The sequence below is a fragment of the Tiliqua scincoides genome, chromosome 2 (assembly GCF_035046505.1).
Source record: "Tiliqua scincoides isolate rTilSci1 chromosome 2, rTilSci1.hap2, whole genome shotgun sequence".
NCBI classification, from domain to species: Eukaryota; Metazoa; Chordata; class Lepidosauria; order Squamata; family Scincidae; genus Tiliqua; species Tiliqua scincoides.
The window spans coordinates 16,351,184-16,368,127 of NC_089822.1; the positions used below are offsets into that span (position 1 = coordinate 16,351,184).

Genomic DNA, 16,944 nt, shown 5'->3' on the forward strand with positions numbered 1-16,944 from the left:
AAGGACGTCAGATGCATCCACATTTTTTAGCGGAATGTTTTTTCAGTACATGGTAAGTTGAAAGGTCATCGTCCAAAAATGAAAGGTCATCATCATAAGCAATGGGTCTGCAGCAAGGCTGTGGTCTGATTTTGTCACTGACCAATCTTCTATTTTGGGTCAAATTGTTCAAAATTTGGTCATACAGGGTTACAGCTGACTCGCACGTACCACTACAGTACCGGAAAATCAGCTCTTCTTTGGTGGTGTATCCCAAGCCCAAGTCAGTCACATTTAAGTGTATTTCAGTTAAGACACAATCCTGGTTTTTGACCCTTCTCCGTCCCTTCCTGCTGCTGGAATTATTTGTGTTTTTTGCTGCATTTTGCCGGTTTCTTTCCCGTTTAGAGAGAAACGGAATAGGTTTATTTGGTGATCTCTTCAGTCTTTTAATAGTGGCTTGAATAAAATCCACTACATCACCAAGCTGGTTGGGATAATCCTCAGGCATATTAACTGTTTGGGAAAGACAGAAAGAAAAAAATGTCAGATGATTATTTATCCAAATAAAAAAAACTTTTATATACAGGTGTGCACCACTTAATGATAGGGATACATTCTACAATCCCCGTTGTTATGTGATTAGGTTGTTAAGAAAACATTCCACCCAATCTAGTGTCTTTGGTGTGTAAACAGGCACTCTCTGCCAGACACTTGATGCTGCACAGGCCTTTTCTTTGCATTAAGAGCCTCTCTGTTGTATAAACAGACACACTGCTGCAGGCTTTGGGAGACTTGATTGCTGCATTAAGATTGCCGCATTAAAATTGCCCTTTGTTGTGCTTTGACAACCGTCATATATGTGGTTCCTTGTTATGTGACGCACACCTGTATTTAGATGCACTTTAACACTTGGCACACAGAATTGCACGTGATCCTAATCAACAGTTCTCTTCTTATAGTCATTCCACAGAATGGTTTGAAAGAAGCCAAGTGGGCTAAGAATTGATAAGTAAGAGAGGCAGTGATGCCTGAAAAGTCCATTTTCAGAAACGGAGGTTATCGGAGTCGAAATTCACTTGTTGGCATTCTGAAACATTACCAGGGTTTAACCAATTAAAACAATATCTAAAATTAAGACCTTGCTTCAGAGCAGAACGTGTAAGGCTCAGGGTGAAATGGAAACCCCTCAATGGCATTCATTAATTAAATATAACATCAAAAATCTACCTGAGGGCAAATAATCTTTAAATGATTGATGGTGCTCTGGTTCATTAGCTTACTTTCTGGCTTGCCAAAGCATAAGAGAAAGACTCAATGGCAGCTTAGGATTCCCACAATCTCATTCTCTCACCAAGGTGAGGCATTAAAGGTCCTGCTGCATCTGATTTCTGATCCATTTACATGAAGGACAGTACTGAAAAAAAGCCAGCACTGGAAGAACTACAAACTGAACCAGTTTTTCTGTTTGTAGTTCAGGAGCATCTCCCTGTCTGGGAAACTTCAGAGCTCATAAGGTAAGGAGTTAAAACTACAGGCTGCACTGAATTCCATCCTCATGCTCTCACTTATAATCCATATTTTCACATGTGGTCCAAGAAAGTGTTGAACCTAAAGGTCTTGGGTTTAAATCTCCCCTCTGGAAAAAAAACCATCCATCTTGAGAACCCATGTGGTATAGTGGTTACACTGAATCAGGACCAGGGAAGCCGGGGTTCAAATCTTAACTTAGCCACAAAACTCATTGGGATGACTTTAGGCCCACTGTGTCATCTCAGCCTAACCTACCTCACAGGGTTGTTGTGAGGACAAAAGGGAGTAGCCCAAGTATACTGCTCTACACTTTTTGAGGAAAGGGAGGATACAGTATGAGTAACAATTATAAACTATAAACTATAAATGGGATACTTTATAGTAGTATCCCATTACATGGTGGTTGTAATAAAGACTATAATAGTGTGCATATAAGAGCTAACTAAATTAATAGTACATTTTGGTATCCTGCATTTTTGTCTCTTTTTGTCAACAAAAATACCTAAAATGACCCAAATATTCATGTTCAATTGAGTATTTCTCATACATAAAGCTCAACACTACACAACAGTAACAGACCCATTTTTTTCAACCTGGAACCTGGGCTTCCCCTACCATTAAGCAGGGGGAAGTAGTCCACTGTGGGCTGATTGTGGGCCAGTTCTTAGAAGCAGCATGACAGTCCCCTCTCTGATCTCTCCATCACAGTCTGGAAAAGAAAGAGGGCCTACCCTGTGCCCCCCCCATGGCCATCTGCCACCAGGTCAAAACGTTTGGGTTCTTGTAGATCACGTGGAGGTTGGAGACTTCCACATTACCTGTATACCATGTGGAGATGTTCTTATAGTGCTGATGTTTTAGATGCTGCTGATCTTCTGCATTCTTTGAGGAACTGTTATATTACTCAGTTTTAATGTTGGTTTTGTTTTAATGGTGATTATGAGCCACCTTGGGCTGGAAAGATGGGGGCAAAATCCATAAAATAAGCCAATGAAGATTGCCATCCCCTGCTTTATACGTGATCCAAGCAGACTTGGGTCTAAACAAAGAAACCTGCAGCATACTGGATTTGGAGTCCGGAAGCCAACGTTCAATTCCCACTCTGCTATGAAGCTTACTTTTCGAAGTGGAATCAGTATCTCACTCAGGAAGTGAGAGGGTATTTATATCTGCCCTGATCAGGCCACGGGCCACACGCATGCGGCAGCCAGCTTCTGCGTGCCTAGCCCTAGTTGGATAAGGAATCATGCATACAAGCAGTGCTCTTCATGCAGTTCCTTCCTTTGAATCCGCTAACCAGGTTAATCAATAATAGCACCAATCAGCTGTTTGGAATCCTGGAGTGACTGGATTTAGTTCGACCTCACTCTGCCAAAAAGCTGAACAGAATGCTTACTATTTTTCTAATATGGTTCTTTGTACACAACTCTGATTGCTGCAGAAGGGTGCAGCTCGATTAAGGGGCATCTATCGCGTACTGTAGCTGTAACTCAATAAACAGATGCTGGCCACCTTTGCTCAACCCAGATCAGCTCTCTTGTTATATACGTTATATACTTATATACGCTATATACTTATTCCCCTACTTTATTCTAAGAGAGCAACCAATACTGGAATTGCCATGCTGGTTTCAACTGCATTGGAAACGGCACAGTTGAAGCACAGAAGAAAATCCGTTTCTTGCCCCTTTGCAAGTAACGTGAACTAAAAGAACATTTCAGTGGCAAGAATGCTTTAACAAGGCCAATATCCAAGGCTGATCTCCTCTGCTACAAATAACCACACTTTGCATGAAAGCAAAATTCTGCATTCCAAGGGAATAGCAAAAATCAATAAATGATACGCAGATGAATCCATTTCACAGAAGCATGCCCAGGGGCAACCCAAACTAGACATTGGCAAGAGCAGCATGCTGGTGGTGCCAGTCCAATCAGCAATAACTGGCTTGAATCAGATGTCTCTAATTCTGTATTCTCACACCAGCCAACTGAACATTCTTTACTGTGCTCCCTGTGCACACTTTCTTGTGTCTGAAACATACCTTGTAATTGTAAAGTGCTCATTAATATGAGAATGGTTAATAACTCCACTGTTTGCAGAGAATTCTGGGTATCCATATACACAGAAGATGGAAAACAATACACTGTGTACAATTGTACATGGCCCAATGGAGCAGTAAAGGCTTTGTGACCTGTCCTTTTAAGGGAAAAGCCCAGAAGGCTTTAGGGTGAAACAAGCTGTTTTCAGTAAGTAGAGGAAAACAGTCTCACTTTTGCAGCAGAGGCCCCTGTGATTGGTTGAGTCTATGGGACCACTTCATGGGCTTGAATAGTCCTAAGCCCAGTTCAGTGGTGCTCAAAGTTGCAACCCCTACATGCCTGGAATGTGGTCGCTGTCTGGACCATATCCAAACGTTCCGCTCTGGTGCTATGCAAAGTCCTCCTTGTTTGGATGACACGGACACTCTGGGCAGTCATGTCGTCTGCCCAGCATCCCAGAACGTTGTGCAACTGGACATTCAGGCAGATGCAACTGCCCAGAGCGTCCCTGTTCCCTGATCGTGGGGGACATTGTGCAATGTCTGAGCGGAACCAAAAGGTCCACTTACCGAGCGGATGGATCCACACAAACGCCAGATCCAGCCCTGGGCCACGGTTTGTGCAGCTCTGGCCTAGATGGACCAGTGATGACCCTCAGTCAGTTAATTTCTGCAGGTGGCCACTCCTTATCTGTGGATTTGACTTACCACAGCCTCCCAGCAGCTCCTGAGAGGCACTTTGACAAAAAAACCACATCCTACCTCCCAGGCACTTTCAGTCATATCCAGAGGTCCTCTGATGGCCCCCACCTTATCTGTGGTTTTGGTATCCTTGGGGGATCCAGGAATTGATCTCCCACAGATACCAAGGGCCAACGTGTATTTCTTATTTCACCACTGTAAGTATTTCTATCCTAGGACTTTCCAGCAACTTGTAAAGCAATGAATAGAAGCAGTTCAGTTCACAAGCATTCAGCATTGTGGTCTAGATATTACTGTAAAATGTCTTTAGTTATGAAATGCTTTTCATTACCCCTCCTATTTTCCCCTACAACTGCCAATCCCTGCCAAGATGAATTCCAGTAGAAGAAAATTTCATTATGAGATTACACAGAACCGCCTTCTAGAACAGTTTCTTCACCACACCAGAGATTCTCCAAACATCCAGTCTGTGTCCTGTGCTGAGGACGAGTGGGGCAGAAGGAGAAGAAGAGAATGGGGAAAGTGAAATCTTTTTGGCCAACTCAAATCATTCTTGAAACAAAGTGTGGCCTCTCTCCAAAATGCAAAAAGGGAAGCCCAGGAAAGATTCCAGTAGGAAGAGACAGAAGGGGGCAGAAAGAGGAAGAATGTAGATGCGGTTTTGCATCTGCTTGGAAAATGCAGAAAAGGAAAGAGGTCCTGAGAATCAGAGCAGAGCAACACTGGAGCTACTGTGTAAATTTGCAGTACAAGGCACCCTGGGAGCTCAGTGCTGTGTCTGCTACAAACACAATGGCACTGCTAGTGGGAAGATGTGGTACTGGACAGATATGAGGGCTTAGGAGGGGCAGAATGTAGCTCAGGTTCCTCCGATATCCCTGGATGAGTTGCACAGGTTTTTCGGCTCCCAGTAGCACCAATACGAAGGTTTCCCTCTCTAAACTAGGCTGCTGAAATGAAGTTGAAAGCATGAGGGGAAGAGGCAAATGAGAAGTATAAAAGGACTGTTAGCTCTGGAGCTGAAAACAAATTCCAAGGCTCAGCCTGTGCTCAGAATGGGGGAGGGGGGCGTCTGTTAGGCAAGGTGATGCAGGTTTCATCATCAGCAGATTGCGGGGGGGGGGGCACGGAGAGGACAGAGGATTCAGGGTGTCCTTCACTCTGCCACTGCCACCACCTCGCTCCAGCCTGCCATTGGTGCAACCCCACCAACCTGCTTCCCGCCCACTAACCTCCTTGTTCCAGGCACAGTGTCTTCAGACATGGAAGTGCAGGATTTCTGACTTGATTTCCAGGAACCATGCGAATGAAGGTACAACTTCATTTCCATGTTCCCTGTCAATCAAACAGGAAGTTCTGCACTTCTGCAACTGAAGAATCTTCATGAGAAATGCAGTAAGCTGCAGTTTCCCCCCCCCCCCTCTTTTTTAACTGTAGAGGCAGCAGACCCAAGGTGGCATCGGGCAACGTTCTGGGTTGCACCTCTCCTGACTCAGAGGCATCCTGTTACTTAAAACTAAGTACACACCTGCCCCTGAACCACCATTATGCACCTGGCTCTGCTTGGTGGATCTAGTCCACTAGTTCGAGGGCTAGCCTCACACATGTGAATTCTGCCTCCTCCAGGCACAGCCTGCACTCCAGCTGGCTTTGCTTCCCTCCCTTCTGCCATGCTTAGGCCTGCTCCTCTGCTCAGTAGACTTGAAGGAAAACTACCCCAAAGCATAGTGGGGTGCATACAGAGCCATCACCTTCATAGAGTGACCCTGATTCATACTCTGCTCTTGCCAGAAAGATTGACTTGGTTCACCACTCAGACACAGTCAAATTTTCTTGTTATTCAGTGCCCATGGGAACGGGTAGGTGGGGAAGAGGAGAGAGACAGATTTCAAGACACATTTATAGTACTACAAACTTTTCTTTGGGGGGGGGGCAGTCCTGGGACAGAAACACAAAACAGAAGGGAGAACTGGCAAGTAGAAGCAAAAAGGAAATTCCCCACTCTCATCTTGTATTCTGTAATATCCCTGGAATTTTTGACAAAGAAAAATAGACAAACTTGCAGTCTGTAGTAGAAAATGCAGAGGATTGTTTTTTAACATGTAGTTTAGTTTTAAGTAGCTTGATTAGTAAGTCACAGGTGGGACTTATGGCCAAGTTACATGTTAATTGTGTTATTGGCCTTGAGATGCTTGCTTTTTCTTGCTTAACCAGGAGCTGGAGGGGGATCCGAATTGGTACAACTCCTGCTAATTCAGCAAAGACGCACCTTTCTAAGTGATGTCCTCTTATATTTAGCTGGGAGAGAGCAACTGTCCCTCTTCACCCCAGCACGACATTTTTCCAGTGGCTGTTGCTGGTGTCTCTTTATAGTGTGACAGGGAACTCTTTGGTGACAGGAAACTATTTATTGATTTATTTTACTATGTAAACCATTTTGTGAACTACTCCTGTTGAAAAGTGGCATATAAATATTCTTCACTACCATCACCATCACCACCACCACCTCAGGCAGGAGGGGTCTTTTTGTCCCTGCCATAGTCCTGGCCTATAACATTCTTCCTTCACAGCTGCTATTTGCCCGCAGCTGCTATTTGTGACAAGCTTCCCTTCCTGAAAAAATAGCAGCCTCTAAGAGGGATCTGGATTGGAAGTTAAACCCCCCTTTTCACCACACTACAGTACTAATCTGATCATCCTCCATTTTCCCCCACACTACAGTTCTAATCTGATCATCCTCCCTTCCTTCCATCACACCCCCATCCGATCATCCTCCCCCCTTTTTTTTGCTTAAAACCCAATCTGGTCTGGGCCAATAACACACTTAACACACTTAATATAATTAGTAATTTGACCTATTGTTGTTCAGTTGTGTCCGACTCTTCAGGACCCCATGGACCACAGCACACCAGGCCTCCCTGACTACCACTAACTTCTGGAGTTTGTCCAAATTCATGTTCATTGCCTCAGTGACACTATCTAACCATCTCATCCTCTGCCGTCCCCTTCTCCTTTCGCCTTCAATTTTTCCCAGCATCAGGGTCTTTTCTAAAGAGTCCTCCCTTCACATGAGATGACCAAAGTATTTAAGCTCCAGCTTCCAGTCCTTCCAATGAACAGTTAGGGTTGATTTCTTGTAGAATTGACTGATTTGATCTCCTTGCAGTTCAGGGGACTCTCAGAAGTCTTCTCCAACACCATAATTCAAAAGCGTCTATTCTTCGGTGCTTAGCCCTCCTTGCGGTCCAGCTCTCACAGCCATACATTACTACTGGGGAAACCATAGCTTTGACTATAAATACCTTTGTCAATAAGGTGATGTCTCAGCTTTTAATTACATTGTCTAGGCTTACCACAGCTTTCCTCCCAAGAAGCAAGTGTCTTTCAATTTAATGGCCACAATCTCCATCTGCAGTGATCTTGGAGCCCAAACTCTGTCACGGTTTCCATTTCTTCCTCTTCCACTTGCCATGAGGTGATGGGACCAGATGCCATGATCTTAGTTTTTTTAATGTTAAGTTTTAAGCCACATTTTGCACTTTCCTCTTTCACCCTCATCAAGAGGTTCTATAGTTCCCCTTCACTTTCTGCCATTAAAGTGGTATCATCTGCATATCTGAGGTTATTGATATTTCTCCCAGCAATCTTAACTATGGCTTGTGATTCATCCAGCCCAGCCTGTCTCATGATATACTTTGCATATAAGTGAAATAAGCAGGGTGACATTATACAGCTTTGTCATACTCCTTTCCCAATTTTAAACCGATCAGTTGTTCCATATCCTTTTCTAATGGTTGCTTCTTGACCTGTATACATATTTCTCAGGAGACAGATAAGGTAGTCTGGTACTCCCATCTCTTTAAGAACTTGTCACAGTTTGTCGTTGACCCTTATTCTTAAGTAAATGTGAATACTTGTGAGTAAACCCTGGAATAATCACAATTAATTTGGAGCAAGCCTGACTGAACTCAGAAGAGCTCATTTGCAAGTGAACATTCACAGAACTGGGCTTCTCAGTTATAATACAGAAACCCTTAATCTGAACTAAATTCTGATCTAATCCCACTCTAGTCATCAGGCACTCCTGGATTATGCTGTTTGTGGACAGCAAACTCTTAATTTCAGGGTTCTAGAAGAGAACACAGTGATTTTCACTTAATGGAGTTAAGATTTGATTGCTATTCTCAACCACTTTTAATCTGAAGTTTTTATACACTCCAATTTCATGGATTGTAATATACTTTAACGTGACACTTGTCAGTTTATAAAAAAAATAAACCAAAGTAAATTGCACTATGGCTATAATCCATAAACTACTTAAACCATCTGTCAGCTCAATAAACAACCCAGTTAAAACTGAAGTTCTTGGATTTCAGCCTAGTTGGGTCTAGCAAAGTCAGTGGAACTAAACTGTTTTGAAACCCAGACTGGAATAGGGCTATGTCACGGTTCTCTCAGTAAACTAGTATGCAGTGTGCAGTCTCTGTGGTTGAGGAATCACACCTTAGATTCATTTCAGGATATCTGGCATTTCAAACCACACATCTGACCCCTACTGACATTGCCAGCCCAACCATGAAGCCACCTGATGTGGCCTGGATGAATGACCAATCAGATTCAGGGTGCCCTTCACCCTGAGATTGCTGTTGCCTCCTGGCAGACATGAGCCTCACTGATCTGCTTACTTGAGCGAGAAGTGGGTCATCCACCTCCTTACTGTGTGCCGCTGCAGTTCTCAAACCTAGAAGTGTGGGATTGCTGGTTTTATTTACAAGGCCCATGCAAACAAAGGAGTCCCTTTAAGTGCAAGTGGAAGTCTTGCACTTCTGGGTTTGTGAAAATTGCATGAAAGAGTGGTCTCATGGAGCATTTTTTCCTGCAGTGTGCAGTGACAGAGATAGTAGCATCAGACAGTGCTCTAGGTTGTGCTGCCCCCACCTGAAACAGTGTGCAATTTCCACCCCCCTCCCCCAAATTGTGCACAAACAGTGGGCAGAACCTATTGGGCTGTGCAGCACCATCATACTCCCTGAAGAAACTGCACACGCCTTTCCAAGCTGGTTCTCTGTGCAGGCCATTTAAAGGCAGGAAGTAAAGAGGGCATGCTGGGACTGCTCCCAGCATGAGCTGCACTCCTGTATTGTTTAAATAGTCTGCAGGACAAAGGCATGAGATAAGGGACTGGATCACTGTGTTTTGATCTTCAGAGTAACTCTATCAGCAATGGGCTGAAAGGAAGTGGTGGCGGACAGAGCAGAAGAAAATCCTTGCTTTTTTGCTGCTCCTGCCAACTTTGATGCCAACTTTGATGTGAATGGCATGACTCGCATTGTGGATGGGCCAGTCACATGCTCAGTCTAATGTGTATGTAATTCCCCAGCTCTTGCTTTATTCCAGTGCAGGACTGTGAGTGAATCCCTATAAGATTGTCTTTTAAGTCAGCAACCAGAAGTGAAAACATGAAAACTGTGAAACAATTGTTCTTACTATATAGCAAATGATAACTGCCAACACAATAGGTCTCAACCAAGCCCCTCAACTGCATGAAGCTTGAGCTACTCTTGGCCAGAAGTCTTTGGGAACTAACTGTGAAGCAAGAACACCAATAGCCCACAGGGCTATTGACAGCAATGTTGGGCCACAGTGATAACAACCTGTGCAGCAGCATCATTTAATGCTGTGCAACAGTATTAGGCACCTGGTGACTCCCACAGCCTATGTTGTGAAAGTGGGCAAATCTGCTACAGAGAGTGATGTGAAAATACAGAAGTGTTATAGGCTTTTTTATCTGCTAGACTAGCAGGAAGGGGAATTGGCTGGTGGAGATGAGGAGGAAACTGGACTCCATAGAGAAAATAGGCTTGGGAATTCTTCCTACCTCCTCCACCCTGTGTGGAGCAACCATATATATTTGCCTACCTCCCTACTGTAATGGCATCTGTGTCTGGTTAGGGCTCATAGTCATAATGAGGGCTCGTATTTTAGGCGTTCTGTCCATAATAAGCAGAAAACTCTATTGACAAAAACTGCCTCTGTTTTTCATGAAGACCGATTTAAGTGCCTGAATGAGCCAGTATTCAATCAGCCTTCCCTCATTTTCCAAAATATATGATGATGGGGGATTAAAAAGCCCCTGGAGGCAGCAAAGAGTAATAGCAACATATGAAACTGCCTTATACAGAATCAACCATTGCTTAATATTGCCTTCCCTGTCAGGTGGCAGTGCTCCAGGATTTCAGATGTGGGCCTTTCCCACCTCCTGATGCAAGGGAAGGGCTTGAACCCAGAACCTTCTATATGCAAAGCAGGTGCTCTAACTGAGCCACAGCCCCTCCTTCTAGCATACATGCTTTCAACCTTTCTTCCCATAACATAATGAGAGTAAGGTGTTCTACAGAACTATAATACCTTTTGTCTGGCATCCATACCTTGAAAACTGAAATTCCTTTTAAGGGGCTATCATGATTGTTGGGCTTTAAAGAGCAGTTTTCCAACTTAGCATTTGATAACTAAATCAATGTGCCTAGATACAAAGATTATATTGTGATTGCAATACTCCTTTGTGGGAGCTGCAATCTTTCTTCAGTCACAGTTTCTGTCTTTTCACCCTCTGTTGCTCATGCCTCTGTCACAACTTGCAATTCCATCTCTAAACTATCACATCATTTCAGAATCCTACTACCCACTTCTTCTTTCTCCACAACTCCTTGAACCCTTTTCTCCCAAGACAAACATTCAAGACCTACTAGGTGCACTGCAGCAGCCAGCAGTTCTTTCTCACCTGGTTTATGAACTGTAATTTAAGTGGTAAATAACCCTCTTAATTCATCCAGGGATGAGATTGGATATTACATCCAAAGAATTCCAGGATGATGGTCCTATCCTATTCTGTTGGAGCTTTGTTTTCAAGGCTCAGGCTTTTCCTGTCCCTTCATGCCTCAAATCCTTCCCCTCCCCCCCGACATCCATCCCACCCTTCTTTTTCAACAGCCTAACACAGTCACAGCAACAAAGTCCTATTGTTTGGAAAAGAAAAGTCTTTTTTACTTGGAGCTAATTTTGTAGCCACAATAACCATTTGTTTATGGAGGTTGGCTTTTACCCTCCCCAAAATCCACTTAAAATGGGAATCACTCACACTGCAACTTCCCTTCCTACCTTCAGGAGAGAGTGGTCAGCATTTTAAAACTGGCCATGACGAGGGTTTTCTACCTAAACCCAGGGAAAAGCACATGGGACACTAATGGAACAGTCTTTGTGTTCTGGTCACAAAAAGGAGACCAGATTTCTTGACATGTTAAATGACTGTGCCTTAGAGCACCTAGTTATGGAGTCCATCAGAGGACAGGTGACTCTGGATTTAATATTGTGCGGTACTCAGGACCTGGTTAGAGATGTCAATGTTAATGAGCCACTGGGGAACAGTGATCATGCTGCGATCCGTTTCGACATGCACGTCGGGGGAATAATACTGGGCAAATCTCTCACAAAAACCCTTGACTTCTGACGAGCGGACTTCCCTAAAATGAGGAGGCTGTTTAGAAGGAGGTTGAAAGGGAAGGTAAAAAGAGTCCAATCTCTCCAGAGTGCATGGAGGCTGCTCAAAACAACAGTTATAGAGGCCCAGCGGAAGTGTATACCGCAAAGGAAGAAGGGCTCAACTAAGTCCAGGAAGGTGCCCGCATGGCTAACCAGCCAAGTTAGAGAGGCCTTAAAGGGCAAGGAAGCTTCCTTCCGTAAATGGAAGTCTTGCCCTAATGAGGAGAATAAAAAGGAACATAAACTGTGGCAAAAGAAATGTAAGAAGGTGATACGGGAGGCCAAGAGAGACTATGAGGAATGCATGGCCAGCAATATTAAGGAGAATAATAAAAGCTTCTTCAAATATGTTAGAAGCAGGAAACCTGCCAGAGAAGCGGTTGGCCCTCTGGCTGGTGAGGGAGGGAAAGGGGAGATAGAAGGAGACTTAGAGATGGCAGAGAAATTAAATGAGTTCTTTGCATCTGTCTTCACTGCAGAAGACCTTGGGCAAATACTGCTGTCCTCATGACCAAGGAAAGTCAGATAGAGGTTGAAAGAGAAGATGTTTTAGACCTCACTGATAAATTAAAGATCAGTAAGTTACCGGGCCCTGATGACATCCACCCAAGGGTTATTAAGGAATTAAAGAATGAAGTTGCTGATCTCTTGACTAAAATATGCAACTTGTCCCTCAAAATGGCAACGGTGCCAGAGGATTGACATGGTCCTTCACCAAAGGCTACTGAAAAAACTCCACAGTCAGGGAATTAGAGGGCAGGTCCTCTCCTGGATTGAGACCTGGTTGAAGACCAGGAAACAGAGAGTGGGGGTCTATGGGCAATTTTCACAATGGAGAGAGGTGAAAAGCAGTGTGCCCCAAGGATCTGTCCTGGGACTGGTGCTTTTCAACCTCTTCATAAATGACCTGGAGACAGGGTTGAGCAGTGAGGTGGCTAAGTTTGCAGACGACACCAAACTTTTCCGAGTGGCGAAGACCAGAAGTGATTGTGAGGAGCTCCAGAAGGATCTCTCCAAACTGGCAGAATGGGCAGCAAAATGGCAGATGCGTTTCAATGTAAGTAAGTGTAAAGTCATGCACATTGGGGCAAAATATCAAAACTTCACATATAGGCTAATGGGTTCTGAGCTGTCTGTGACAGATCAGGAGAGAGATCTTGGGGTGGTGGTGGACAGGTCAATGAAAGTGTCGACCTAATGTGTGGCGGCAGTAAAGAAGGCCAGTTCTATGCTTGGGATCATTAGAAAAAGTATTGAAAACAAAACAGCTAATATTATAATGCTGTTGTACAATCGATGGTAAGGCCACACCTGGAGTAGTGTGTCCAGTTCTGGTCGCCACATCTCAAAAAGGACATAGTAGAAATGGAAAAGGTGCAAAAGAGAGTTACTAAGATGATTACTGGGCTGGGGCACCTTCCTTATGAGGAAAGGCTACGGCGTTTGGGCCTCTTCAGCCTAGAAAAGAGGCACCTGAGGGGGGACATGATTGAGGCATACAAAATTATGCAGGGGATGGACAGAGTGGATAGGGAGATGCTCTTTACACTCTCACATAATACCAGAACCAGGGGGCATCCACTAAAATTGAGTGTTGGGAGGGTTAGGACACACAAAAGAAAATATTTCTTTACTCAGCGTTTGTTCAGTCTGTGGAACTCCTTGCCACAGGATGTGGTGATGGCATCTGGCCTGGATGCCTTTAAAAGGGGATTGGACAAGTTTCTGGAGGAAACGGGTTACAAGCCATGATGTGTATGTGCAACCTCCTGATTTTTCAAATGGTCTATGTCAGAATGCCAATGCAAGGGAGGGCACCAGGATGCAGATCTCTTGTCATCTGGTGTGATCCCTGGGGTATTTGGTGGGGCCGCTGTGAGATACAGGAAGCTGGACTAGATGGGCCTATGGCCTGATCCAGTGGGGCTGTTCTTATGTTTTTATGTCTTGGCCGAACCAAGCAATTGCAATCTGTGGTTCACTACAAACAGGCATGTGCTTTTCTGTATAATTGTATAAATGTTTTATAATTTTACTGCCATTTTACCATTTGACACTGATCCAACTACTACAACTATAACCACAATTTAACCAGATATTTATGGAGGCTGGTTCCTAGCCTCCAAAATCCATTTAAGGCTAGCGTGACTATGGATCCAGCTGTTTAACCTGATCATGGGCTTTCAAGACACCCACTACTACAGGCAGCAGTACTACAGATATCACTACAGATATTCACCCTCACCCCAATTCTCCACCAATTGTTATGCCCAAGTTCAACAGGTTGATCAGACCTGGAGAGGGGTCTTATTGAGAAGAGTGTGATTGAGAACACAACAATTTGTATTGATCAAAATATTATCAGTGCAAATGGACTAGTACAGCGCTTCTCAAAGTGTGGGTCACAAGCCTAAACAGAGTGGGTCGCAACCTGGGACCCCCTGCCTGTCCTTGCACCAGTTTGGCTCCAAATAGGAGCCATTCTAGAAGCCCCATTACTTATCAGAGCCTCCTCCCGGCCTGGTGACCCACTCTACAGGCCTCTGTGGGCCTCAGAATGGCCCTCAGAAGCCTCCACAAGCTACTTCTAGTTTTCAGAAGCCACTTCTGGTTTGCTTCCAAAACCCAGAAGTGGTTTATGGAAGCTTCTGAGGCCCACAAAGGCTTCTGTGGAGGCTTCTAAAGAGCGGTTGCCAGACTAGGAGAGGCCTCCAGTACCACCAAGTGTGTTGTGACCTGCTACAGAGGATAAGGTGAGTTGCAGTGCTGCAAAGTTTGGGAACCCCTGTACTAGTGCAATTGCAATTGGCATTGGCCAACATTCTTGCTAGATCACAGGTAGGCATAATACTGTGCAAGACATACAGTTTACTTATTGCACTCATAGAACTTCAATGAGTCAGAGCAGGCTTACACAACAATAGTTCATGCTGTGGGATGCTCTCTTGCAGCCTTATCAAGCCTCATTAAACCAATATAATGAAGCTGATTTAAGTCCAGTGCCACTAGTCTTTTCCCCCTAGGCCCATAAGGGTTCCTTTCTCTTGCTGAGCTAAGGACATCATCTTCATACAAAAGCTACAACCTTATACTGACTTAATTAGGGATAATTTACACACACACAATGCTGCTGCATTTCCAACCTAGACACACACCTGCCTATGATGTAAAGGAAGCAACATGTGAATGTGAAGTACACATGTACTTGATCATATGGATGGCAACATCAGTGCCGCTATGACTATAGAAGTTCCAATAGTGGATGTAACCAAGCATGTAGATACTGTAGGCCTCTTCAGCCTAGAAAAGAGACGCTTGAGGGGGGACATGATTGAGACATACAAAATTATGCAGGGAATGGACAGAGTGGATAGGGAGATGCTCTTTACACTCTCACATAATACCAGAACCAGGGGACATCCACTAAAATTGAGTGTTGGGCGGGTTAGGACAGACAAAAGAAAATATTTCTTTCCTCAGCGCGTGGTCGGTCTGTGGAACTCCTTGCCGCAGGATGTGGTGCTGGCGTCTAGCCTAGACGCCTTTAAAAGGGGATTGGACAAGTTTCTGGAGGAAAAATCCATTATGGGGTACAAGCCATGATGTGTATGCGCAAGCTCCTAATTTTAGGAATGGGTTAAGTCAGAATGCCAGATGTAGGGGAGGGCACCAGGATGAGGTCTCTTGTTATCTGGTGTGCTCCCTGGGGCATTTGGTGGGCCGCTGTGAGATACAGGAAGCTGGACTAGATGGGCCTATGGCCTGATCCAGTGCGGCTGTTCTTATGTTCTTATGTACTTCTAGTTCTGGTTCTCCTACCTCCTCTGCACAAATAAGAGCACGCCTGAGTATTGTATGTAGGAGATTAGATGGCACCACCATAGGCATGTCTGCACCATAAACTTATATTGATTCAACTGTAACGGCTTTTCCTAAAGAATTCTGGGAATTGAAGTTTTCTGGAGGAAAAATACATCACGGGTTTCAAGCCATGATGTGTATGTGCAACCTCCTGATTCTAGAAATGGGCTACATCAGAATGCCAGATGCAAGATTCTGCATCTCTTGTTGTCATGTGTGCTCCATTGGGCATTTGGTGGGCCACTGTGAGATACATGAAACTGGACAAGATGGGCCTATGGCCTGATCCAGCAGGGATGTTCTTATGTTAGTCTGGTGAGCTTGCCAAGATTACTCTAGTAGAGAGCTCTAGCCCCACCATGCAGAACTACAGGGTCTATTGTACTCTGGAAACAGAGAATGACTTTAAAGCACTTTAAAACTGTGGCGAAGATGTGTCCCATATGTGTGAATTGGCCTTCATTCCCGCTGAAGCCAAAGAGAATGCTTCACAGTAACTTGTCTTGAATACCAAAGGTTTCAGCCTAGCAGGGTTGCTGATCAGGCTGTCAGTAAGGTTTCTACACATCTGCCTTGTGTTCGTGCCCTCCTTACTTCAGCCTGAGAAAGTAAGAAACTGTGCAGACTACTGTCTGCCCAGACTCAGTGCTACAACAACAGAAAGCATTCTTAGTAGTAAGACCACGAGGAACAGGAAGCAGCAATGAGGAAAGGGAACTTTTTCTTACAGTCCATTTGGCCAGCATAGGGAGTCGGCAGCCTGCTGGAGGTGTGATCGTCTTCGGTCCCCTCTAGCACTGAGTGGCCCCTCTCAGAAGGTGTCTTACCAGCGGGAAGAGGAAAAGTGGAGATTGTGTTGAGTAGCACCACGCAGACAGTCACCACATCCCATAACTTCATCTTAGATTTCCTTGCAGCACAGGACCCTGACAAAGAGGAGACATGACATTAGCTTGCGCCTCTTCCCTACAAGACTCCATCTATGTAATGAATGTGTCAGCCCCTGGCCTCACTCCCAGCCCTGTCTCAACAAGCTCTTGTAAACTGCACACTCTCAGGGCTAGAAGCCATTGCCATTTTTGTGTGCTCTACAATAACAAACACAGTGCTTGGCACTAAGACCATGTTTCTTCACAGCAGTAATAACTTGTCTCACTGGCTGTCTCTTGTGACTTAGCAGTTGGTCAGAGAAGGGTAAGGGAAGCCGAGTTCTCTCTATGAAGTATGGAGAAGGGGCCAGATTCCATAGACACTTAATGTGTTATTAGACCCAACATGCTCAGTTTTTCTTG

General features: G+C 44.5%; 1 protein-coding gene across 2 annotated transcripts; it reads right to left on the bottom strand.

The window, feature by feature from the left end:
- Window positions 1-7: 7 nt before the first annotated feature.
- Window positions 8-16,576, bottom strand: GDNF (glial cell derived neurotrophic factor). 2 transcript variants are annotated; one of them, XM_066616963.1, is made up of 2 exons: window positions 16,480-16,576; window positions 8-495 (listed from the first exon to the last, which is right to left on the bottom strand). In XM_066616963.1, exons 1-2 carry the CDS (start codon window positions 16,550-16,552, stop codon window positions 8-10), a joined length of 561 nt encoding a protein of 186 aa, XP_066473060.1. In that variant the 5' UTR covers window positions 16,553-16,576. The 2 variants fall into 2 exon arrangements, with proteins under 2 accessions (XP_066473060.1, XP_066473059.1); XM_066616962.1 differs by having other exon boundaries at window positions 16,381-16,576.
- Between the last annotated feature and the right edge of the window lie 368 nt (window positions 16,577-16,944).